We start from the raw sequence: 26,961 nt of genomic DNA on the forward strand, positions 1-26,961 counted from the left end.
AACACTACTCTCAACCAGTGGAGTGACTTCTACTATCTGGATAGGCCGACCAATGCTACCGTATCCAGATAGTACTTTTAATTAGATTCCATGGTTTCCTATGTACCCTTGGCCAGAATAATATTAATAGTAATCAGAGGTAATGACTACCATTATTTAGGTGAGTCAACCAACATTTTCTTGTTCTAAATAATTAACATATTTAGTACCTACAGTCTAGGTACAGTACACTTAGTTAATGTCAGAACGAGAGTGAGACAAAGGGACACAAATGCAGAGGAAACAGTTCAAGGATTTATTAACAACAGCAAATGTCAATGGGATAGGTGAGGTCAGGTGACCCCGGCACCGGCTGCAGTGGCAAGAGAAGTCCTAGGTGCGTGGTAGCCACAAAGTGGGCTAAGGGAGGAGTGTGTTTGTAGGATGAGCGTGTGCATTGTGGAAGTCAGGAGCAGATCCATAGGAAGTGTCCGTTGAAGATGGTGTGGTGCGGAACACAACCCAGGTGAAGGAGGACTGGCATTTCCCGGCACAAGGGCAGAGACGAGGAATCCTCCTCTGGCGATTCGTGAGTGGCGAGGACAGGCGTTAGGTGAACTGGAAGGTAACCACAATTCCCTATAAGTGGGCAGAGACAGGCAACCAACAGACACATGAGAAAGCACCAACTAAACAGAGAGAGCAAGGTTAATGCTTGACAGGTCAAACAACTAGCGAAGATAGAGAGGACACACAAGGAATAAATAGGGATTGCAATTAGAGTGAAACAGATGTAGCAAGCACGTTAACCAGTGGCATGATCAGCGCCTCCCCGGGAACGATCAGCGCTCCCATGGAAATGCTGATCATGCGTGCTGGCACCACTTGTGAGACGGTGTAGGGAGAAAAACAAAACAACAGAATAAACCTGCAAAGGCACTGGAGCTGTGACAGTTAATGCCGAATAGTCAGCCAGAAAGCTCAAGTCTCAGAAGACATGCCCAATGCTCTATCAATGCTGAGCCGTTAGTTTGTACTAACACTGATTGCAGATTTGTGTCAAAAAGGACTTAACATAATCTACTAAAGGCAAGAATTTCAGAATAAGTCAGAATAGAATAAAGTTTAACAATTTATTAGTCAGGTAAATATGTATCAAGCCAATTACATAATCAATCAATTCAGAAATAATCAATACAAAACATCTAATTCTCAAAGATGAGTCTTAAGAGAAACAGATGCATACCTAACTTCAGCAAAGTACATAGTGTAAGCACCACAGCGATTTCTGGCTACAGAAAATCCCAGTGAATAATGTAATAATTTTTAATTTAATAATTTCCTTAAATACCCAGACCACAACCAAATGGAATGACAAGAAGAAATTGGGGATGAATAGGTTTGGAAGTCCTGGGATCACACCTTGTCTGCATACTGGAGGTAGGCATGCCCCCAGAATTGGTCAGAATTCCTCTAAATTCTCAAAACTGTGTTATCATGTATTTTACAGTTAAGGTAATGAGACCTTCGTACCTGTCATACTGAGACCTTTTCAATGATATGAAACATGAATAGCCAGACATATAATTAGACATTTGTTACCTACAACATTTAAGTGTGTTTTAAAGTGATTTCGAGCTGAGAGGGGCAGGAGGGGGGGGGTAGTAGGAGAGAGAACAGATATAGAAAGACAACAATGAGGCAATTCTTGCTCAGATGGGTGTGAGATGGTATCTTTACAAGAAAATTTCTATGCTGATTTTCTCAGAGGTCAGACATTTGCTCTTTGCCTCCCTGGGGAGTTTTGTCCTTTGAATGCAAACACCTTGGCACCCTGCCTTACAACATCAAACCTCAAGGGTTCTTGTGTGTCTTATGACCAAACATCATGTGACAAGAACCGATGAGGTTTAATGTTATCGACGTAGCCGCTATATTTGATTTCATGAGTTGAGAGTGAATAATGACTTACATTTTGTTTTGTTCATCAATTAAAGTGATCGTATGGCTTTAGAAGACTTATATTGTGCACAATTCGTGTCGACTAATTTTACTCTGGTTTTATGATTAATAAAGGTATTAGGGATGCACGGATATGGACTTTCTGCACCGATACAGATAACCAATAATTCATAGCCCATTGTGGCTGATACCGATAACCAATATAAATTTTTTTACAAAAAGTTCACATTTTTATTCCTTTAACCTGGAACTGCTTGCTAATTCATTAAAAGCTTCTTATTTGAGAAATATGTGTCATTTAAAAGCTTGGAATTTGGACCTGCTGCTATTTAAGGTTTGGCGGCTGTAACATGAACCTGAAATGTGCCTATATTACAGATGTATGCTGATTTGAATGACAAATTTTGTAAATGACAATTTGTATAAATTGTATTGTGCCAATTTATATAAGTGTGACTCCGTAACAGAGAGATGTTTAGTGCATTAAACCAAAATGAGGCTATAAACTGTATGTAATGAACATTAAACAACAAATCACACAATACAAACCCTAATCTCTGTATACAAAGTGTACTATTTATGCTACCAGCCAGACTTCGAGTGCAGCGGTGGTTTGTACGTGTTATGTATGTGTGCTTATACGTGTCTCATTCACAGACACTCATCTGTGACAGTTCCAGGGGCAGATTTAGGCATGGGTGACATGGGAAGCTGCCCGGGGTGGCATCTTGCCAGGGGTGGCATGATGTTTGGACTAGTTTTAATCACAAAGCTCTGCTGTAAGTAATGATGTGCAATTCAATCCGGGTGGCGGAGGACAAGTCTCAATTGCCTCCGACAATCCACGCATCTTATCACGTGGCTTGTTGTGCATGACGCCGTGGAGACTCCCAGCATGTGGAGGCTCATGCTACCCTCCACGATCCATGCACAACTTACCACGTGCCCCACTGAGAGTGAGAACCACTAATCGTGACCACGAGGAGGTTACCCCATGTTACTCTACCCTCCCTAGCAACCGGGCCAATTTGGTTGCTTAGGTGACCTGGCTGGAGTCACTCAGCACAACCTGGATTCGAACCCACGACTCCAGGGGTGGTAGTCAGCGTCAATACTCACTGTGCTACCCAGGCCCCCTACTCTTTTCTTATTAATTGTTACACTAGCTAAATTGTTAAGCATGTCACTGTAGTTATTTAGTATATTATTATTGTTTTATTGACACGTTTAGAAAGTTAGCTTGGTAACATCACATTGCAAACTAATGCTAGATTTAATATAAAGACTTTTTCGAGTTTGACTGCCTGTCTAAATTATTTTTCATTGTATTCTATAAATAAACACTTCAACATCTTGAAGAACACCCGTAAAATTAACTATGAAGCTTTAAATTAGCCATATGATAATCAATAATGTGCAAACTTCTAACAGCATTTTGCAAAATCAGGTGATCATTAAATTCTTATGGTTATTGCTGATAATATATTTGTTAAGTAAACATGCTTTGCATTTTTCCTCAATGCAAATAAATAAATACATTTAAAAATACTGAAACTTTCCCACCACTAGGCAAAACTAAAAATGTTTACAGCATCATACATTTCCATTTTTCAGTGAAAGGCACCTTAGAAGATTCATGAAATCACTTGGTATGTGGCGGTGGATTTGCGACAGGCCCCTTAATGAAATTCGCCAAGCTGTAATGGTAAAGCACAAGAGATTCTCAGCCACAAGCAAATAACAGTAACAAATTATCGGCGCAATAATAATAGACCATTTTGATTTTTCTGGTTATCTGCAAATATATCGGCGGCCGATATATCGTGCATCCCTAAGAGGCATGGTTATGCAGTTTTGACAAATGTTGCATGGTTTGTACTGATCTGACATTTTGTTTTCTTCTTGCAGTGTGACGCTGATACTCCATGTCAAATTATTGAATGTTTTGTGCTATTTATTAAATCTGATGAAACATCATTTTAAGGATGTTTTTATATGTTGTATTGAGTACAATTTTGCACATCATGAAGAAAAAAAGGGCTTTATGATTTGGTCTTTTAAGGACAGTACCCTTAAAAGACCAAATGTGCACCATTTCCAAGGGTCCATTTTGATATCAGAGCACTGAGGTCCAAGATAGTCTCCAAGGGTACATAGAGTGTTTGCCTCTTTTTGTTCAAGTCGTAAAGGTACAAATACAGCTCTGGAAAAAATTAAGAGACCATTCCAAATGTTTCTTAAATTAGCATCTCCACATACGGTATATGGCAGCCATTCCATTCCAGTCCAGTGTCTGTTGAATTCCTGCTTGAATTTTTGAGCCAGGAGTGGCATAAAATCACCCAACAGCAATGTGAAAGACTGGTGGAAAGCGTGCAAAGATGCACGGAAGCTTTAATTGAGAATCAGAGTTATTCCACCAAAATATTGATTTCTGAACTCTTCCTAAGTTAAAACATTAGTATTGTGTTGTTTAAAAATGAATATAAACGTGTTTTCTTTGCATTATTTGAGGTCTGAAAACACGGCATCTTTTTTGTTATTTTGCCCAGTTGTAATTTTCTGCAAATAAATGCTCTAAATGACAATATTTGTATTTGAAATTTGGGAGAAATGTTGTCAGTAGTTTATAGAACAAAACAAAAATGTTCATTTTACTCAAACACATACCTATAAATAGTAAATCCAGAGCAACTGAACATTTGGGTGGTCTCTTATTTTTTTCCAGAGCTGTATGTACCCATGTTAATGGGTACAGCAGGTGCACCTTTGAGGGTTCTGCCCCAGTGACAAGCTGTTATACCCATAAAGGTAAAATTTGGAGTGTATATGACTGAAGATGCTGATCTTCATGTGCTTTATGGTTAATGGTGCTGATTTCAATATAAGATATTTAATCTGTGCTCAGAGTAAGCACAGAATATAATGGTTAAAAATGGAAAACAAAGAGCTTACAGCTGTTTAAATATAAGTAGTCAACACCTTTAATGACAGTGATGACATGCAGTGAATGCAATGTCACACACAAACTATAGAAAACAAAAGGGACTATTGAGCTAAACGTGCAAGTTCGCTGGCCCTTACCTATGGAACACAGGGCCACTTCAATGCACCTTGATCTAAAAAACAGCAATGGTTTTTAATCAGATGTCATTCTTCAGGTATCACTAATGCTGTCTTGTATAGAGGCATATGGTTTGCTTTTATACAAACACTATTATACCTTTCTGGTAGAATGAATTTTATCATCCACATTAATCAATATAACTGGTCTGCAGTAATACTGAACATCATGCACGGCTGTCAATATGACCTGTAAGAGTGATCACCTGCAGAACACTAATGCAGTCTTGAACAGAAAAGTTGAACAGTTCCTGAACTCTTCCTGAAGTTCTCAACAACTCCCTGAACCTCATTTAGAGAACCTACAAAAGATATGTATTGTTAGTTTCAATGTAATATATACTACATTGCCAAAAGTATGTGGACACATTAACAGCACACTCAATATGTGCTTGTTGAGCATTTCATTTAAAAACCATTAACATTAATAACTCTTCTAGGAAGGCTTTTCACTAGATGATGGAACATGGCTGCAGGGATTTGCTCCCATTCAGACATAAAAGCATCTGTGAGGTCAGGCACTGATGTTGGGCGATGAGGCCTAGCAGGGTTGGGGAGTAATGGAATACCTGTAACGGGATTATGTATTTAAAATACAAAATTTAAGTAACTGTATTCCACTACAGTTACAATTTAAATCATTGGTAATTAGAATACAGTTACATTCAAAAAGTATTTTGATTACTGAAGAGATTACTTTGATTTTATAGTCATTTGTGTCATTTAATATTTAGTCCTTTCAGATGGAAAACATTTATACATATAAATGATGTGATCCAAAGTGCATTTGAACAGCGGTGAAACACTTTCTTATGATGTGTTACATTCATACGAGCAGACAGAGGAGTAAGTTTGAAATAAGTTTGGAGCAGAAGAAATAGAAATAAACCTTGTGTAAATTGTCAGCTTTATGCAACGTTAAAATGCTATTTCTAGCCATTTTACATGCTACCAGGCATGATCATATTTTTTAATCAAGAAATTTCATGTTAGATCATAATTTCTTTTTTTTCTAATAAGACCTTTGATATTAGGGCAAAAATCTTATTCTTGATAATAATTTTTGTATTGTTTTCCTGTAAAAATATCTAAAAATCCTTAAAACAATATCAGTTTATCTAATTTTAGAAATAACACTGCATAAGATATTTAGGTTTTAAATATTTAGAGTTTTTATAGTCAAAACAAGTGAAAAAATGTACCAGTGCTGAAGAAGTAATCCAAAGTATTTAGAATATGTTGCTGACCTTGAGAAATCTAACTGAATACATTACAAATTACATTTTACAGCATGTATTCTGTAATCTGTAGTGGAATACATTTAAAAAGTAACCCTCCCAACCCTGAGGTCTGGCTTGCAGTCTGCATACCAATTCATCACAATTCATTTTCCACACCAGACTCAGCAAATAATTTCATTATTGTCCTGTTGCCTTAAAGTTGGAAGCACACAACTCTTTTAAATGTTGTATGATGCAGCATTGTTGTCTGGGAATTAGACCTGTTAAATAGAAGTGTCCACATACTTTTGGCAATGTAGTGTATTCAAGAATTAAATGATCATTTACGGATAAAGCTTTTTGTGATTCCACTTTAAGTCAGGACAAACTCCAGTTTAGCCATGTACGTACATGAGGGACAAAACTCTAGGTTCTCCCAACAGTACTGTCCTGGTACTGTATATTTAGATAAGACAATTTATTGACAAAGCACATGACAGCATGTATACTTTGGAACAGAATATACATTTTACAGTATGTGAAATGTAAATTGTCAAATGGGGTGGCTAGATCTGAGTTTCTGAGAATAAATAAAGCAACCTTATTACTTTTGTCTGTTGATAGACGGTCCCTGAAAGAGAAAAGGTGTCAATGTGCTGTCTATTTTATTAGCTATTGGATCATATTTCAAACATTACCTATTCTGCTGTTTGCATTCAGAGTCTGGTACAATGTACTGAACTGTGTAGATTGTATCTGTATGCATTTGTTATTCAAGCAAATGTTTCACCTGACTGCTTCCACCAACCATATACTAACTTAGCACTTTATTAAGAACACTATATTACTACTGGGTAGGGCCTCCCTTTGCTCTCAAAACAGCCTTAATTTTTCATGGCATGGATTCCACAGAATGTTGGAAAGTTTCCTTTGAGATTCTGGTCCACTGCTTCATGCAGTTTCTGCAGATTTGTCAGCTGCACATTCAAGCTGTGAACCTCCCTTTCCACCACATTCCAAAGGTGTCCTAATGGATCCAGAACCGGTGACTGGGTGAACATTGTCATGTTCATGAAACCAGTTTGAGATTACTTTTGCTTTGTGACATAGTGCATTATCATGCTGGAAGTAGCCATTAGAAGATGGGTAAATTGTGGCCGTGAAGGGATGAACATGGTCAGCAACAATACTCAAATAGGCTGTGGCATTCAAGCAATGATTGATTGATATTAATGGGCCTCAAGTGTGCCCAGAAATCATTCCCCACACCACTACACCACTGCCACCAGCCTGGGCTGTTGACACAAGGCAGGTTGGGTCCATGGATTCATGCTGTTGGTGCCAAATTCTGACCCTACCATCTGTGTGCCTTAGCAGAAATCAAGATTCATTAGACCAGGCTACGTTTTTCCAGTTTTGGTGAGCCTGTGCCCACTTCAGCCTCAGCTTTCTATTCTTGGCAGACAGACATGGAACCGACGTGGTCTTCTGTTGTTGTAGCCCATCCGACTCAAGGTTCAATGTGCTGCGATGCTATTCTGCTCACTACAATTGTACAGAGTGGTTATCTGAGTTACCATAGCCTTTCTGTCAGCTCAAAGCAGTCTGGACATTCTCCATTGACCTCTCTCATCAATAAGGCATTTCTGTCTGCAGAACTTCCGCTCACTTGATTTTTTTCTGCTTTTGGCACCATTCTGAGTAAACTCTAGGGACTGTTGTTCATGAAAATTCCAGATCAGCAGTTACAGAAATACTCAAACCAGCTCATCTGGCACCAACAATCATACCATAGTCAAAATCACTGAGATCATATTTTTCCCCATTCTGATGGTTTATGTGAACATTAACTGAAGCTCCTGACCCCTATCTGCTTGATTTTATGCACTGCAATGCTGCCATACGATTGGCTGATTAGATAATGGCATGAATAAGTAGGTGTGCAGGTGTTCCTAATAAAGTGCTCAGTAAGTGTAGTAGTTTTTAAATCTTTCGTTTTATTCTTATATCCTTTCTATTAGCTATATTCATTTATTACTTATTTTCTACAAACCTACACTATCTCAACAGCACTGTTTCTTTTTCATTCTCTCTTGTGTACTTGTGCAAGTGCTGACTCTGAATGACAACAAACTGAATCGTGATATTTGGGCATGGTCAAAGATAGATCAGATAGAATGCCGAAAAGGCATTTGATATGGTAGAACGGGATTATCTTTTTAAGATTTTGGAAATGTATGGGTTCGGGAGTACATTTACTGGTTGGATTAAGTTACTTTATAGACACCCTGTAGCAGCGGTACAAACAAATGGGTTAATTTCAGATTATTTTACTTTGGATAGGGGCACCCGGCAGGGTTGCCCTCTTTCCCCATTATTGTTCTGTCTTGCCCTGGAACCATTAGCAGCCATGATAAGAAAGGAGGATGATTTTCCAGGGGTGACGGCGGGAGCTGTGGCGCATAAACTTCTGCTTTATGCAGATTATATTTTGTTATTCGTCTCCGACCCCACTAGATCTATGCCTTGCCTCCACAGAATTATTAACTCCTTTTCCAAATTCTCAGGATACAAAGTCAGTTGGTCTAATTCCGAAGCTTTGGCTATGACAGCATACTGTCCAGTAACGGCCTTACAGCCGGGTGCCTTCCAATGGCCCAAACAGGGAATTAAGTATTTGGGAATTTTATTCCCAGCAAATTTGTCTGATTTAGTCAGAGTTAATTTTGATCCCTTAATAAAAAGGTTTTCGAACGATGTGGGCAGGTGGGCTTCGTTACACTTATCGATGATTGGGAAGGTTAATGTTATTAAAATGAATTGTATTCCAAAATTCAATTACCTGCTACAATCTCTTCCTGTAAATATCCCCCTCTCTTATTTCAAGCAATTTGATAGTATCGCGAAGTCCTTCATTTGGAATGGTAAACGTCCCAGGTTAAATTTCAGTAAATTACATAGGCCGATTGACAAAGGTGGGCTAGGCCTACCCAAGATTTTGTTTTATTATTATGCATTCGGTCTTAGACATTTGGTTCACTGGTCGCTTCCACCTGAGAGAGCCCCTCCCTGGTTTTGTATTGAAAAGGAAGTTCTTGCCCCTATCTCGCCACTGTAAAGCCTTTCGATTAAACTAGCTGGAGAGGTTAAGTCGCACCCCGTTATTTTGCATTTGCACTCGATATGGACAAAAGTGTCCAGAGTGTTTAATTCTGATATTTATTTAAACGTAGCCTCGAGCATATGGCTGAACCCTAAACTATGTATTAATAAGTCCCCTTTTTGTTGGTCAGATTGGATTGTGAGGGGGGTTAATACACTTGGTGACCTGTATGAGGGTGGAGTATTGAGATCTTTTGAAAATTTGATTCAACATTTTCGGATTCCCAGATCTCAATTTTATAAGTATTTACAGCTGCGCCACCTGCTCTGCTCTATTTTTGGGAGTAGCATACACCCCTCTAGAGCAGCAGATACTCTGGAAGTGGTGACTGCTGCTTTTGGGAAGGGTCATGAGGCATCAGTGTATTACTCCGTTAATTCAGAGTCTGGGGGACAGAGCTTTAAATTCTCTCAAAAGATTATGGGAGGAAGATTTAAATTTGTTATTGGAGGAGGGAGTGTGGGCTAGGATCCTAAAAAGCATCAGGTCTCCATCTAAAGATGCAAGGGTTCGCCTCATGCAATTAAGATTTTACATAGATTTTATTGGACCCCCTCTAGATTGTACAGGATTGGTCTTAAAGACTCACCCACCTGCTGGCGATGCCAGTCAGAAGACGTTGACATAACCCATGTTTTTTGGGGTTGTATTAAAATCAGGAATTTTGGTTGAGGATCCAGCGTTTTGTGTGTGACGTACTGGACACTCAGTTTTCATTTTGCCCCAGACTTTGTATTTTGGGTGATGAAGGGGTCCTGAATATAGGAGATATATATATGAAAAGCTGGGTACTAACCAGCGTGATGATTGGCAGACAGCTAATCCTTAGGGGTTGGAAGTCAACTGATGCACCCTCATTTCGTGAGTGGCACACCGAGTTGGGTAAAGTGGCAGCTTTCGAAGAGATGACTTCCAGATGGCAGGGGAACCTGTCGAGTTATGGCAGAAAATAGGGCAGTTATTTGTCTCATTTGGAGAAGTCCTAGCGGGGAGCAATGGGGGGAAACAATTTTATTTATTTTTTTCTTCTTCTTTCCCTATATGTTGAACTTTGTCTTTTCTTTTTTTTTTTTTTTTATGTACTATTTGTGTGTCTGTTTATATGTGGGTATTTATTTTGTATTTGTGTGGGTGGGTGGGTGGGTGGGTGGGTGGGTGGGTGTTATAAAGGGTTTTAAGTTGATTCCTAATGTATAATTTTGTGGTTAAATTTATTCTTGTCCGTCTTGGAATCAATAAAAAATGTTAATAACAAAAATTATGAGGCTTAACTGATAGTCCATTCCTTCCGTATACCTTAAGTATGCACTGTAAAAAAAAAAAAACAATCCTTATGATCCTTTTTTACATTTGATCCCAACCACAGAAAAAGTATTAATATATGTAAAATGTATTAATTTATGCCATGTTTTGAAAAGACGACCCGCAATATTCATCAAAACATCTCCTTTCGTGTTCCACATACAAAAGTCACACAGGTTTGAAACAACTTAATGCTGTTGAGCAAATTATGACAGAATTTTAATTTTTGGGCGACATGGTAAAATATCAAGCAAAATGCATTTGATTTTCCTCACAAAAAAACTAAACACATAATATGCACTAAAACTGGGGCAAAGTTGTTTAATCACAGGCATTTTTTTTTTCATTCATGGTACCACATTACATTGCAAAAAAGACTTATCAGAGCCATGGGAGAGGTAAAAGGCAAGGCAAAATGTTATATATCAATAGAACTTTAAATAACAGCATCATTCTTCGTAGTGTTCAACATTATTAGTTCTGTCCATTTCATTCTTACCTGACATTTCTTTCAGTTACAAAACTGTTTCTGACTGGACTGACTCATTAAAACAGATAATATTTATGGTATGTCCCTCCGGGTCAACCCTAGTCAGAAGACACATTGATCAGATGTTTAGTGTGCATGAGAGCACCACATCCAGTCACACATGATCCACACATAGAACACATAAATCTACTGAACAATGCAAAGATGTGGATCAACTATCAGAACCCTTTAATAAAAACATATCTATAGAAAGGTTTCCTGGGGGAGAGAAGTCATCTGATGACGTGTGTAAATTCCAAGAAATAAAACACAAGCCCCACGCAAGGGACAGGGCTGAGGTGGAAACATGTAAGATGGCTGGTAGGAAAGTTATGAATCTGGAGCAAAGACTTGATGTGTGTTTGGAAACCGTCTAGAATTGTAGTCAGGGTCGTCCTTTACTCGTTTCTTGATGTCATTTTTCAACTGAGAGAAAAGCAGAGATTGTCGATCAGTTTTGTTGAATGTTGTTGTTATATTGCTATTATTATACTGTTACACTTTTTGATTGCTCGGACACGCGCCAGTTTTTTTTATATGTATACACAGCATTTGGACATTTAAGCTACACTTAAATTTACAAATGTCAAAATACTTTTGACACCAATCCATTTCAGTTCAAAGGTTTACTTTTTTTTTGTTTTTTGCTTACATGCATAAGAAATCATGCATGGTTTATTCATAAAATTCCATACAATTGCCCTTAATACAGTCAAATTATCATATAAGATGCTTAAATATATAATAAATGCATAAAAGAAATACTGACTTTTTACCATTCAGTGTCATTACACAGTACCTGTTCACTGTACGTTTCCTGAACTTCTGGTCTTTCTAATTCTCCTTGCAGGGCATTTGGGGCTGTGATGGGTGTTACACCTGCTGACCTCACGGCTTGGCTCACTGCCTCTGAGAGTGACAGTTTGGGCCCATCACTCTTTACCATCTGTGAGACACACATGATAAAATGTCATTGTGCTTTGCAAGCAGAGCAAGGGTATACAAATCTGGCAAGCAGGTTAATGACTGACAGAGAAAAAAAAAAGGAAAGATTAGTCAAGAACAATTTCTGTATGGTTATATATTTCAGAGCAAAGCAGAACTAGAAATATTTATTCCATTACTTTTTATGAATGTATTCATTCCAGGCCTGGAAATCTTAACTGTAAAATTGTTCTATTTTTAGATTATCAGCATTGGTTGTTAGCTGCTTGGTCGATGAACAGAAGATTGTTAGTTACAAACTGTGCTAACAGCCTTGTCAACAGATAAATGTAGATTTTCTCTTTTCAAATAGTAGACAACTTTTTATTAAATATACACATATACATTATATACATATATATATATATATATATATGTGTGTGTGTGTATATGTGTGTGTGTGTGTGTGTGTGTATATATATATATATATATATATATATATATATATATATATATATATATATATATATATACACACACACACACACACACACATATACACACACACACATATATATATATATATATATATATATATATATATATATATATATATGTGTGTGTGTGTGTGTGTGTGTGTGTGTGTATATATATATATATATATATATATATATATATATGTGTGTGTGTGTGTGTGTGTGTGTGTGTATATATATATATATATATATATATATAAATATAAAAAACACAATCGACTGATAGTTGAAGTGAATAACTTTAATTATATTGTAACAATGGCACCTATCAAGGGGTGGGATATATTAGGCAGCAAGTGAACAGTCAGTTCCTGAATTTCATGTGTTGAAAGCAGGAAAAATTGGCAAGCGTAAGGATCTAAGTGACTTTGACAAGGGCCAAATTGTGATTGCTATACAATTGGGTCAGCGCATCTCCGAAACGGCAGGGCTTGTGGGGTGTTCGTGGTATGCAGTGGTTAGTACCTACCAACAGTGGTCCAAGGAAGGACAACCGGTGAACCAGCGACAGGGTCATGGGCGCCCAAGTCTCACTGATGCACGTAGGGAGCGAAGGCTAGCCCGTCTGGTCCGATCCCACAGAAGAGCTTCTGTAGCACAAACTGCTGAAAAATGTAATGCTGACCATGATAGAAAGGTGTCAGAACCCACAGTGCATCGTAGCTTGCTGCTTATGGGGCTCCGTAGCCACAGACCGGTCAGTGTGACCATGCTGACCCCTGTCCACTGCCGAAAGCACCTACAATGGGCACGTGAGCGTCAGAACTGGACCATCGAACAATGGAAGGTGGTGGCCTGGTCTGATGAATCATGTTTTCTTTCAGATCATGTGGCCGGCTGGATGTGTTGTTGTGGCAGGGAGGAGGGCGGGGCCGGGTCTTGATGTTGCACACCCTGCCCCTAATCAGGGTAATCAAGCCCTCGAGAGGAATAAAGGCGACCAGAGGCGGCAGTTCCAGAGAGAGTTAAGGGCAGCTGCCCGGCATGTGTTTGTCTTTTTGTTTTAGTTTATTATTAAATTATTTAAGTTGTTAAGCCGGTTCTCTCCGCCTCCTTTCCATTGAACTGCGTTACAGTCGTTTACCTGGGGAAGAGATGGCAGCAGGATGCACTATGGGAAGAAGGCAGGCCGGTGGAGGCAATGTGATGCTCTGGGCTATGTTCTGCTGGGAAACCTTGGGTTCTGGCATTCATGTGGATGTTACTTTGACACGTACAACCTACCTAAAGATTGCTGCAGACCACGTACACCCCTTCATGGCAATGGTAATCCCTGATGGCAGTGGCCTCTTTCAGCAGGATAATGCACACTGCCACACTGCAAAAATTGTTCAGGAATGGTTTGAGGTGACAAAGAGTTCAAAGGTGTTGACTTCGCCTCCAAATTCCCCAGATCTCAATCCCATTGAGCATCTATGGAATGTGCTGGACCAAAAAGCCAGACCCATGGAGGCCCCACCTCGCAACTTACAAGACTTAAAGGATCTTCTGCTAAAGTCTTGGTGCCAGATACCACAGGACACCTTCTGTTTTGGTGGTACGAGGGGGACCTACACGATATTAGGCAGGTGGTTTTAATGTTGCAGCTGATCGGTGCGTGTATGTATACACACACATACACACACACACATACACACACTCTGCTATATTCACTTATGAGTCAAAACATTATGACCACCTGCCTAATATGCTGTTGGTTCTCCATGTGCTGCCAAAACAGCACCAACTCACCAAGGCATTGACTCTACAAGACCCCTGAAGGTGTCCTGTGGCTCCAAGACATTAGCAGTAGTTCCTTCAAGTCCTGTAAGTTGCGAGGTGGAGCCACCGTGGATCGGACTTGTTGGTCCAGCACATCCCTAAGATGCTCAACTGGATTGAGATCTGGGGAATTTGGAGGCCAGGGCAACACCTTGAACTCTTCATCATGTTCCTCAAACAATTACCAAACATGTGTGCAGTGTGGCAGGGCACGTTATCCTGCTGAAAGAGGCCACTACCATTAGGGAATACCATTGGCATAAAGGGGTGTACCTGGTCTGCAATGATGTTTAGGTAGATGGCACGTGTCAAATTTACGTCCACATTAATGGCCGGACCCAGGGTTTCCCAGCAGAACATTGCCCAGAGCATCACACTCCCTCCACCAGCTTGTCGCCTTCCCACAGTGCATCCTGGTGCCATCACTTCCCGAGGCAAACACAGCACACCTACACAGCCGTCCACATGATGTAAAAGAAAATGGGACTCATCGGACAAGGCAAACTTCTTCCACTGATCCAAGGTCAAGTTCCAATGCTCCCGTGCCCATTGTAAGCACTTTCAAGGGTGGACAGGTGTCATCATGGGCAATCTGACTGGTCTACAGCTACGCAGCCTCATAAGCAGCAGGGTGCGATGCACTGCATGTTGTCACATTTCTCCTGTAACCATCATTAAAATTTTCTGTGACTTGTGGCACAGTAGACCTTCTGTTGGTTCGGACCAAACAGGATAGCCTTCTTGCCCTCACGCATCGATTAGCTTTGGGTGCCCAACACCAAGTTGCCGGTTTGTGGTTCATCCCTCCTCGGAACACTGTCGGTAGATACTCAAAACTGCTGACCCAGAGCACACCACAAGCCTTGCCATTTCAGAGGTGCTCTGACCCAGTCGTCTGGCCATAAAAATCTGGCCATTGTCAAAGTCGCTCAGATCTTTACTCCTGCCCATTTCTCCTGCATTCAACACGTCGACTACGAGAACTGATTGTTCGCTTACCATCTAATCTACCCAGACCTTGACATGTGGCCTTGTTAGGAGATGATCAATGTCATTCCCTTCATCTTTGAGTGGCCATAATGTTTTGGCTCATGTGTGTGTGTGTGTGTGTGTGTGTGTGTGTGTGTGTATATATAAGCTCAAATGGTCTACTACTAACTGTAATTATAATTAGGCATTAAATTGTTTTTCACTGATCAATGAATGTGCATTTGGGCAAAGATAACACCAACTGCCCTCTTAGAGTATTGCTTATATTTAAAAAATAATTTGTTGTAACTTTGCTACTTTTAAAGTGTTCTGAAGAAATAGATAATTTAATGTTTACCTTCCTGCGCTTGGCTGGCATCCCATGAAGATACGCATCAGAGAGAGGAGGTTGGGCCTTCATTTTCCTCTGACTGATCTGATCTTGTCTGATAATGGGAACCCACTCCTACGAACAATAAAGCAGTAGGCTTAATGGCTCACCAAGCCTACACTCAAAACAACATTCAGTCTTACAGTTTCCATGATCTGAATGAATATACATAGATAATGTCAAATGCCTGGGGTATGAAGGACCAGCTCATGGAAACTTGCATTTATTTTTGAATAAGTTGTAGGCTAAAGAATAACAATAACATGTTTAAGAGTTAGAAGTCTTTTTTTTTTTCAGCACTTAAAATGTTGATCGGAAAGTATGGCACTAAATTTGTGCAAATTACTCTGTTTCAGTTCAGAGTAAATGCATAAGCAGGTGAATTTCATGTCAAGAAAATGTACGGGTCATAATTCACCAGAAAAAGAAAAAAAAAAAGAAATTATAAATCGCATAAAGAAAAGGAAGACTATTTTTGATCAAATTATTATTTGTTTTATCGCCACATGATTTGTGACAATTAAGCACATTTCTCCCCCATTTCTCATTACTGTAATGCAAAAAAAATAAAATAAATACATATCCAATTCTCATTAATGTAAATAAACTCAGCAAAAAAGAAATGTTCTCTCACTTTCAACTGCTTTTATTTTCAGCAAAATTAACGTGTAAATATTTGTATGAACATAAAAAGATTCAAAAACTATGACAAACTGAACAAGTTTCACAGACATGTGACTAACAGAAATGGAATAATGTGTCCCTGAACAAAGGGGGGGGGGGGTCAATATCAAAAGTAACAGTCAGTATCTGGTGTGGCCACCAGCTGCATTAAGTACTGCAGTGCATCTCCTCCTCATGGACTGCACCAGATTTGCCAGTTCTTGCTGTGAGATGTTACCCCACTCTTCCACCAAGGCACTTGCAAGTTCCCAGACATTTCTGGAGGGAATGGCCCTAGTCCTCACCCTCTGATCCAACAGGTCCCAGATGTGCTCAGATTGTCTGCAATGACAACAAGCTCAGTCCGATGGTGCGGTGACACACCGCCCCAGACCAAGACGGACCCTCAACCTCCAAATCGATCCCGCTCCAGAGTACAGGCCTTGGTGTAACGCTCATTCCTTCGACAATAAACGCGAGTCTGACCATCACCCCTGGTGAGACAAAACCGTGACTCGTCAGTGTAGAGCACTTTTTGCCAGTCCTGTCTGGTCCAGCGAAGGTGGGTTTGTGCCCATAGGTGACGCTGTTGCAGATGATGTCTGGTAAGGACCTCCCTTACAACAGGCCTACAAGCCCTCAGTCCAGCCTCTCTCAGCCTATTGCAGATAGTCTGAGCACTGATGGAGGGACTGTGCGTTCCTGGTGTAACTCGGGCAGTTGTTGTTGCCATCCTACCTGTCCTGCAGGTGTGATATTTGGATGTACCGATCCTGTGCAGGTGTTGTTACACGTGGTCTGCCACTGCGAGGATGATCAGCTGTCCTTCCTCTCTCCCTGTAGTGCTGTCTTAGGCGTCTCACAGTACGGACATTGCAATATATTGCCCTGGCCACATCTGCAGTCCTCATGCCTCCATGCAGCACGCCTAAGGCACGTTCACGCAGATGAGCAGGGACCCTGGGCATATTTCTTTTGTTGTTTTTCAGAGTCAGTAGAACAGTCTCTTTAGTGTCCTAAGTTTTTATAACTGTGACCTTAATTGCCTACCGTCTGTAAGCTGTTAGTGTCTTAACGACTGTTCCACAGGTGCATGTTCATTAATTGTTTATGGTTCATTGAACAAGCAAGGAAAACATTGTTTAAACCCTTTACAATAAAGATCTGTGAAGTTATTTGGATTTTTACAAAATTATCTATAAAATACAGTGTCCTGAAAAAGGGAAGTTTCTTTTTTTGCTGAGTTTTATTTATTTATATATATATATACACACACACACACACACAAACATTAGGGTTTAATAATAAATCAAAACTATATCATATTTTAGCATCTTCAAAGTAGTCACCCTTTGCCTAGAATTCGCAGACATGTACTCTTGACATTTTCTCAACCAACTTCTTGAGGCATCACCCTGGGATGCTTTTAAACAGTACTGAAGGAGTTCCCATCTATGTTGGGCACTTATTGCCTGCTTTTCTTTATTATTTGGTCCAAGTCATCAATTTAAAAAAAAAAAAATTTTTGTAATTAAATTAATATGGTGGCACAATTATATTTTTGTCTACAAAACTAATTTCAAACACTTAAGCATACGCCTTCAGATCAAAAGATGTGTAACATCATGAGAAACATTTCAGGCAAGTGTTTCAAAACTTTTGACCGGTAGTGTATATGACTGGAAAAATAGTCTTTTATTTGACTGAAAGTCACAAAATGCAAAACAATGCAGGTGCATTTTGAAATGTTTTAACTAATCATCTTGTAATGAATGTCACTTCAGTTCTACTTTGAGTATGAATTATCATATGCAGTAAAAGAACAATATACAAGCACTGTAAAAGGTTTTGCCACAAACGCAACTGACTGGCTTCTCTCCTGTATGATTTCACATGAGTCTCTTCAGACCTGGTTGATTTAAGTTGAGAGCTGCAGTGATTCTGTAGGTGTCTTTGCATAGTGCTTGTGTTTGCCACGGTGTAGGGCACTATTTTCTTACAGTGCTAACATATTGGCTGTGTCTCATTTGGAAGGCTGCGTCCTCCGGAGGTCGCATTTGTCGGCCGCATATGTCATCGAGCTGTCTCGTTTCATTTTTTTTTTATTGGGAATGCAAAAAAGGTTAACAATTGTATAAATGTAAGTGCTTATACATAAAAGGCATTGACAATAGATAAAAAATAAGAAAAAGACAAAAAATAAAAATAAAAAAAATGAAACGAGACAGCCTCGATGACGTATGCGGCCGATAAATGCGACCTCCGGAGGACGCAGCCTTCCAAACGAGACACAGCCTTTGTTCATATCTCGTCTGTCACTCTGTTGCCGTTTATTGTTTCCACTGGGTACATAAAATGCTGCCACACAAACGATTTAAAAGTGGCGGGGGCATCTTCTATGCTAATTTCACCCTCACACTCCATCATGCTGATATCGTGAGACAGCTTTTCACTTCAACGAGAAATATCGTCACGTTTTAATATCGTAAGATCTCGTGGCACGAGATCTTGTCACACCCCTAATATACATACACAGTACTGTGCAAAAATCTTAGTCACATAAGATGTTTCACAAAAGCATTTGTCTTAAGATGGTTAATTATATCTTCAGCTTTAGTGTGTCAATAGGGAATATAAATGTTAGACTCCCAAACATTCCTTTTGCAAATAAAAAAGATTAGAATAGAAGAACAGGGAGCCCTGCAACAGATGTCATGGCCCCCACAAAGCCCCCCACTGAACATGGTGTCAATCTGAGATTACATAAAGAGAAAGAAGCAACTGAGACAGCCTAAATAGATAGAACAACTGTGGCGAATTCTCCAAGAAGCTTGGAACATCCTATCTGCCAACAACCAAGACAAAATGTGTCCAGGTGTACCTAGGAGAATTGGTGCTGTTTTAAAAGCAAAGGCTGTCACACCAAATATTGATGTAGCTTTTTTTTTTATGTTTACTGGACTTTGTATGACATCAAGTGATAAATGAAAACTATTTATGTCATTATTTTTGAAGACATCCTCACTATGCAAAATTTTTTTCACAAGTGCCTAAAAATTTGCACAGTACTGTGTGTGTGTGTGTGTGTATATATATATATATAAAATTCTATTTTTATTATTATTATTATTGTAAAGCTTTCTTACATAATGGTAGTATTTGTTACTGTCTTTAATTTGTGCTGATTTTAACACATTGTATTACAGTATGGTAAAGACAATTTGGTTTCTGAAAAAAATAAAATAAATAAATAAATAAAATGAAAAGAAAAATTAGCTCTTTTTGATTTTGGGGTGAAATATGACCCAGACATGTTTTTTGTGAGATTCACCAACATGGAAAACGAATAATGGTTAAACACAGAAAATAGATAAAGAAAACTCACAGGAGGCAATGCAGCTGCCCAAGCTTCAGCATCCCTCCCTGTCTCCTCTCCTCCGACAGCTTCCTCTCCTTCTCCAGCTGAACCTCCCACAGCTCCTGATTCCTGGGAGGAGGCCAGAGCTTCCTCTGCTGTAGTAGCAGGTGTGGGAGAATGACTGTCCCCCATCTGAACCATGTATGAGAGAGGATATAAATATAATGTAATATACAGTAACCTTAACCATTCCCTTCAAACCCACTTTCTATATTAATTTACCTCCATGTTTTGAGGCTCAGGTTCCTGTGTGTGCCTCTCTGCTGATTCTTGACTCTTTAAGACAGACAGACATCTGTATTGCATTTTTTTTTTTTTAAGTCAACATGAAACAGTAATCACAACCTCTTATTTCTGATGTATTTTAGAAAGTGTGCATTACCAACAACACTGCCCTGCAAAGGCAAAAAGCAGTCACTCCACATTTAGTCACAACAGCGGTATAAATGAAATTGTGTCTCTTAAGACTTTGATCTGTCCTGTGAGAGACGGGTTTGACTCAACTATGCTCAGATTCAGAGAAAACAAAATGAGAGTATTTAATAATCCACATTTGGCTAGACAATTAAAGCCATTCATTCTTAGTTTCAGAGTTGACATACAGTAGTTACTATGTTTTGGCTTTGTGATGCAAAAACAGTAGCCTAAATTAATAGACTGCCCAGCCTAAGTGATTCAGTTCACCTAAGCAAAGTAGATTCGGAGGTGGAGGTGGAGCAAGTTATTGCATTTTATTAAAAGATTAAGGACAAAAAAATTTTTTTTTTCTTTGGAATGACATTAATTTATGAATTGTAAACAATAAGAAAATAGTGTCAATTCTAATTTCATGTTCACTTTAACTGAAAATATTTCACTTAAAAAATAATCGTAAAATAAGTTATATTTAATATATATATATAAATTGTATGTATATATTTATTTACAGGCTTTGTCACTTTTATAGTGTTGGAGACAAAGGGAACAGGAAATTTTAGGGGAGAGAGGTGGAATGGGATTAGGTGAAATTGCAGGAAGGATTCCAACCTGCATAAAAATATTTACAGTAAATAATGAACAATTTTCAAGCATATTCTACACACAGTTTGTATCATGTTTACCAAGACTACATTGACTATGCAAACATCATGCATTACATACTAAACAATGATCAAAACTGTTCTTAAGATAGAATCTTATCTGTAAATGTGCCATGTGAGTAAAATCAAACCTGTGTGTGGATGACATAATGCGTAATTTGTTCCTCTGTGACCGGGATATGCTCCAGTATAACTTGCAGCCTCATGGTCATCATACTGGTTAACCAGTTCACCAGGCTGGGATTAACCTCAGCTGACATTGTTCTCTGGGGAGAAGAGAAATTACAGATTCAGGTATAGACACAGTCAAAACACCATATATGTCTAGCCTAAAGCCTTTCTTAAAACCTAGATTATAAAGTTTGCTATATAAATGCAAACCTCCACCAATATGGAAATGTTTTATTTACAGAGACCGCATCGTAGGCTTCAGAATAGAGAGGAAAGGGGGTGTTGGAATCTGAAATCATCGGTTTTGGGTACTAACAATGCGGTGGTTGATGACAGCAGTAAGGGCACTTTGTTCTCCATTCAGACAGTAGAGGTTGAGGGCCAGACAATCAAAGAGAGCTCGGTTACACAGCTGTAGGAGCCGAGGTCCAAATGTTTGATCTGATGAAATGTAAACACACAAAATATTAGATAATAATGTTCTTCTTTAAAAAAAAAAAACATAATTTACTCCAGTATAACTTTCTTTCTTCCATGGAACACAAACACAAGATGTGAGGGAAAACATTATCCTCAGTCCCCATTCACTTTCATTGCATCTTTTTTCATTAAAAGAAAGTGAATAGTGATTGAGGCTTTCAGTTATTTTGCGTTCCACGGAGGAAATTCACACAGGTCTGGGTTTGAAATAACGAAGAATTTTTGGATGAATTATTCCTTAATACTAAATAAAGAGCAATTAAAATAGTTTTTTTCCCCCTGTATTCTACACAAAAAAATTCCAACAGTGGCTTGAGACATAACTTCAAAGCCAAGACATATAAGAAAATAAAAAACTGTATGCGGATATTTAAAATGTTTTGAATGTGTTGTGTTTCTGAATTTACATGGAGACTGATGTCATCTCACAATGCCTATTGTCTCGACATACCGCTGCAATGCAGTATGTGGGTGGCGATGCCAGTTAGTTGCTGTCTGAGAAAAGACCGGTTTGTCTGGGTGATATCCACTCCATCACGGACTGTGACAGTTGACTAGATGAGATGAACATAAGAGTCACATACATCATTCCCCACTATGTGCTGAGCAGAAATCATTTTAATCTTGGAATGGATCAGGAGGTTCTTACAAAACTTTCTGTGATGTATTCCTCAAGTTCAGCGATTAAATCATTGGCTGCTGTCTATTAAAACAGAAAGAGAAACCAGAAGACATAAAACAAGTAACAGAAATAGACAAAAATAAATAAAAAATAAAAAAAGTGTGCAGGGAAGCAGCCTATTAATTTGGCTCAGGGTCTGTGGTTAGGGCAAAAATGAAAGCAAAAATTATGTATGGATTCTGTGCTGGCCTAGAGAGACAACACACAGATGTGCATGCTAAATTTATAGTTAAAAACTTTGTGTACACTCTCTGAATGCGGTCACAGCGATAACATTGTATATACACACATATGTGTGTTATATTAGTTGCGTGCTAATAGACATGGTTTGTTTGTTTCTTTCATTTTTTACACCATGCCAACTTCTATGGCTATATTCATGACGGGAACCAAGTTTAGTTATTTAAAATAGTTAAATAAGTTAAATGAGGTGTTTAAGATTCATTTTTCCTAAAAACCTTAAAACTAAATTTGGATTCACTTGATTAAAAACCTTTTCAAAAGAATCAACTGAATAATACAGGTTCCTCAGATGTGTAGAGGTATGACAGTCCAGTAAAATATGTTTAATGGATAGTGGATTCTGACAAGATGAGCACTTTGGTGAATTTTCTCCTGAGAGTAAAAATTGGTGTGCGAGTCTTGTATGTCCTATCCGGCATCGTGTATAAATGACTTGATCGCAACGATTATTAAAAGGGAACACATATCTTGTTCCAACAACAAGATTTATTTCTCGTAATTTGTTGTTTAAACATTGATCCCAATCTGACTGCCATTTGTTTTTGATATATACATTCAGAGTTGGTTTCAGATCTGTGGAAGGTATAGGGCATTTTACTAGTTCAGTAGATAGTGCTTTTTTGGCAGCTCTGTCTGCTTGTTCATTACCGGAGATTCCTGAGTGTCCAGGTACCCAGCAGAAAATAATATTAAAACTCTTTGCTTCAAGAGATGACAATTTGATTAAAATCTTCATGATTGTTGGGTGATCAGTTTTAGTAGCTTCCAATGCTTCAAGACATGATTTTGAATCAGTTATTATTAAAAAAAAAAATTGTGGAGCAGTCTCAATAAACTTCAGTGCCAGTAGTAGAGCGTTTGCCTCTGCAGTGAAAACTGAACTTTGGTCAGGGATGCGGATACCCTGACACGGTTTGTTGCAAAAGCTGCTGCCACTTTATTTTCAGATTTAGATCCATCTGTGTATACTGGGATATGTTGTGGGTATACTGCTCTTATGTCCAGAAATTGTTGATGGAAATCATTCGGATGTGTTTTGGATTTTTGGTTCTTTGTTAAATCCAGATGGATTTTAGGCTTTTTGAGATCCCATGGAGGAATTTTGCAGAAATGTGCCTGTTCCACACTGTTTAGATCCACTTTCAGATTCTCCCGATGGGTTTTTATACGTAGGCCAAATGGACGAATGAAACTTGGTTTTTTTTTTTCATATATTGTTGAATGCTGAAGTGGGAAAACTGCTGAATAGGCTGGGTTTTCTTTAACTGTTTTAAGTTTGGTTGCTTATTGTAAGGCCAATTTTAGGCGTCTGATTTCAAAGGAAGGTTCATTGGCTTCCGCATAGAGACTTTGGATTGGTGATGTTCTGTAGGCTCCCAAAGCTAGTCATATACCTTGGTGGTGTACAGTGTCCATAAGTCGTATGTATGACTTCCTAGCTGATCCATAAATGATACTTCTATAGTCCAGCTTTGAGCGTACCATGGTTCTGTACAAGTTCATGAGAGTTGAGCTGTCTGCTCCCCATTTGGTTTTGGGTAAAACCTTTAAAACATGCATAGCTATAAAGCATTTATTTTTAAGTGATTTATTGTGAAGAATAAAAGACAGTTTGTTGTCAAAAGTGATACCAAGAAACCTGTTCTCTTTAACAACTTTAATGGGGACTCCATCCATAAACAGCTCTGGTTCATTGTGTAGCAAACGAAGCTGACAGAAATGCATACAGATGGTTTTTGTTTGTGAGAACTTGAAACCGTTCTGTGTTGACCAGGAGTGCATATTGTTTCTCTTCAATTGTATTTTTCGCTCGATAGTATTCATGTACTTGCTCTTGTAGCAAATGCAGATATTATCTACATATACAGGTGCATCTCAATAAATTAGAATGTCATGGAAAAGTTCATTTATTTCAGTAATTCAACTCAAATTGTGAAACTCGTGTATTAAATAAATTCAGTGCACACAGACTGAAGTAGTTTAAGTCTTTGGTTCTTTTAATTGTGATGATTTTGGCTCACATTTAACAAAAACCCACCAATTCACTATCTCAAAAAATTAGAATATGGTGACATGCCAATCAGCTAATCAACTCAAAACACCTGCAAAGGTTTCCTGAGCCTTCAAAATGGTCTCTCAGTTTGGTTCACTAGGCTACACAATCATGGGGAAGACTGCTGATCTGACAGTTGTCCAGAAGACAATCATTGACACCCTTCACAAGGAGGGTAAGCCACAAACATTCATTGCCAAAGAAGCTGGCTGTTCACAGAGTGCTGTATCCAAGCATGTTAACAGAAAGTTGAGTGGAAGGAAAAAGTGTGGAAGAAAAAGATGCACAACCAGCCAAGAGAACCGCAGCCTTATGATTGTCCAGCAAAATTGATTCAAGAATTTGGGTGAACTTCACAAGGAATGGACTGAGGCTGGGGGTCAAGGCATCAAGAGCCACCACACACAGACGTGTCAAGGAATATGGCTACAGTTGTCGTATTCCTCTTGTTAAGCCACTCCTGAACCACAGACAACATCAGAGGTGTCTTACCTGGGCTAAGGAGAAGAAGAACTGGACTGTTGCCCAGTGGTCCAAAGTCCTCTTTTCAGATGAGAGCAAGTTTTGTATTTCATTTGGAAACCAAGGTCCTAGAGTCTGGAGGAAGGGTGGAGAAGCTCATAGCCCAAGTTGCTTGAAGTCCAGTGTTAAGTTTCCACAGTCTGTGATGATTTGGGGTGCAATGTCATTTGCTGGTGTTGGTCCATTGTGTTTTTTGAAAACCAAAGTCACTGCACCCGTTTACCAAGAAATTTTGGAGCACTTCATGCTTCCTTCTGCTGACCAGCTTTTTAAAGATGCTGATTTCATTTTCCAGCAGGATTTGGCACCTGCCCACACTGCCAAAAGCACCAAAAGTTGGTTAAATGACCATGGTGTTGGTGTGCTTGACTGGCCAGCAATCTCACCAGACCTGAACCCCATAGAGAATCTATGGGGTATTGTCAAGAGGAAAATGAGAAACAAGAGACCAAAAAATGCAGATGAGCTGAAGGCCACTGTCAAAGAAACCTGGGCTTCCATACCACCTCAGCAGTGCCACAAACTGATCACCTCCATGCCACGCTGAAATGAGGCAGTAATTAAAGCAAAAGGAGCCCCTACCAAGTATTGAGTACATATACAGTAAATGAACATACTTTCCAGAAGGCCAACAATTCACTAAAAATGTTTTTTTTATTGGTCTTATGATGTATTCTAATTTTTTGAGATTGTGAATTGGTGGGTTTTTGTTAAATGTGAGCCAAAATCATCACAATTAAAAGAACCAAAGACTTAAACTACTTCAGTCTGTGTGCATTGAATTTATTTAATACACGAGTTTCACAATTTGAGTTGAATTACTGAAATAAATGAACTTTTCCACGACATTCTAATTTATTGAGATGCACCTGTAAACTACAGAGCACATCAGAGCCAATGACTTTTGCAATGCTATTTATTTTAATACTGAAGAGGGTTACTGATAGGATACTTCCTTAAGGTACTCCAAGTCCTTGTTTATGTAGGTTAGACAAAGTGTTTGCTATTTTAACTCTAAAAAGTCTGTTCGATAAAAAACTTTCAATGAAGATTGCCAGTCGACCTCTAAAATTAATTTGAAACAAATCCTTTAAAATTCCATGTTTCCATGTCGTGTCATAGGCTCTCCAAATCAAAGAAGACAGCTACAACATGCTCTTTTCTGGTAAAGGCGTCACTAATAGAGCTTTCAAGACAAATAAGGTGATCTGTAGTGCTTCGACCTTTCCTGAAACCACATTGGGCATTACTTATGTGGTGTTTAGATTCCAGTATCCAGACCAGGCGATCACTGACCATCCTCTCCATTGTTCTGCATAAACAACTGGTTAAAGCTATTGGGCGGTAGTTTATGGGGTCGTTATGGTCTTTTCCTGGCTTTGGAATAGGTATTATTTCTGCTTCATGCCAGGCAGATGGGATTTTTTCCGATATCCAGATGGAGTTAAAAATTCTAAGGAGCATTTTCAGAGAAAGGTGGGGTAGATTCTTTAAAAATTGATAGTGGATTTTATCCAGTCCAACAGCTGTGTCATGGGATTTTTTAATGGCTTGCTGTAGTTCTTCCATAGAAAAAGGTTGGTTGTATGGCTCTGTGTTACTGGAGCCGAAGTTAATCTTTTCTTTTTCTTGAGCAAGAAAGTTCGAAAAGCAGGATGGCAGTTCTCAATAGAAGAATTGATTGAGTTTTTCAAGTTTTTGCTAGAATGTTTGCAATTTCTTGTTTTGAAGTCAAGAGTGTGCCGTGCTGTTTGATGTGTTGTATTTGAGGACCGTTGTTTTTTCCCTTCA

The 26,961-nt window shown here is 38.9% G+C and overlaps 1 protein-coding gene and 1 long non-coding RNA gene across 3 annotated transcripts in view; both read right to left on the reverse strand.

Annotated features, from left to right (window-relative positions):
• Positions 1–297: 297 nt before the first annotated feature.
• Positions 298–10,523, reverse strand: LOC127422204 (uncharacterized). The gene is made up of 4 exons (XR_007894139.1): positions 10,244–10,523; positions 5,271–5,366; positions 5,026–5,060; positions 298–618 (listed from the first exon to the last, which is right to left on the reverse strand). It is a non-coding gene; the product is annotated as an uncharacterized LOC127422204 (long non-coding RNA).
• A 418-nt stretch (positions 10,524–10,941) lies between these two features.
• Positions 10,942–26,961, reverse strand: part of LOC127422073 (large proline-rich protein BAG6-like) — a 34,305-nt gene continuing 18,285 nt past the window's right edge. For both annotated transcript variants that reach the window (XM_051665423.1, XM_051665422.1), the window contains exons 17-25: positions 22,320–22,373; positions 22,122–22,224; positions 21,507–21,631; positions 21,151–21,285; positions 20,163–20,216; positions 19,908–20,072; positions 15,827–15,934; positions 12,078–12,224; positions 10,942–11,704 (exon numbers count right to left, since the gene is read on the reverse strand). In XM_051665423.1, coding sequence (XP_051521383.1) covers positions 11,609–11,704; positions 12,078–12,224; positions 15,827–15,934; positions 19,908–20,072; positions 20,163–20,216; positions 21,151–21,285; positions 21,507–21,631; positions 22,122–22,224; positions 22,320–22,373 — 987 coding nt within the window. In that variant the 3' untranslated portion in view covers positions 10,942–11,608. The remainder of the gene's footprint in view (positions 11,705–12,077; positions 12,225–15,826; positions 15,935–19,907; positions 20,073–20,162; positions 20,217–21,150; positions 21,286–21,506; positions 21,632–22,121; positions 22,225–22,319; positions 22,374–26,961) is intronic.

The sequence above is a fragment of the Myxocyprinus asiaticus genome, chromosome 31 (genome assembly GCF_019703515.2).
Source record: "Myxocyprinus asiaticus isolate MX2 ecotype Aquarium Trade chromosome 31, UBuf_Myxa_2, whole genome shotgun sequence".
In the NCBI taxonomy this organism is placed as follows: Eukaryota; Metazoa; Chordata; class Actinopteri; order Cypriniformes; family Catostomidae; genus Myxocyprinus; species Myxocyprinus asiaticus.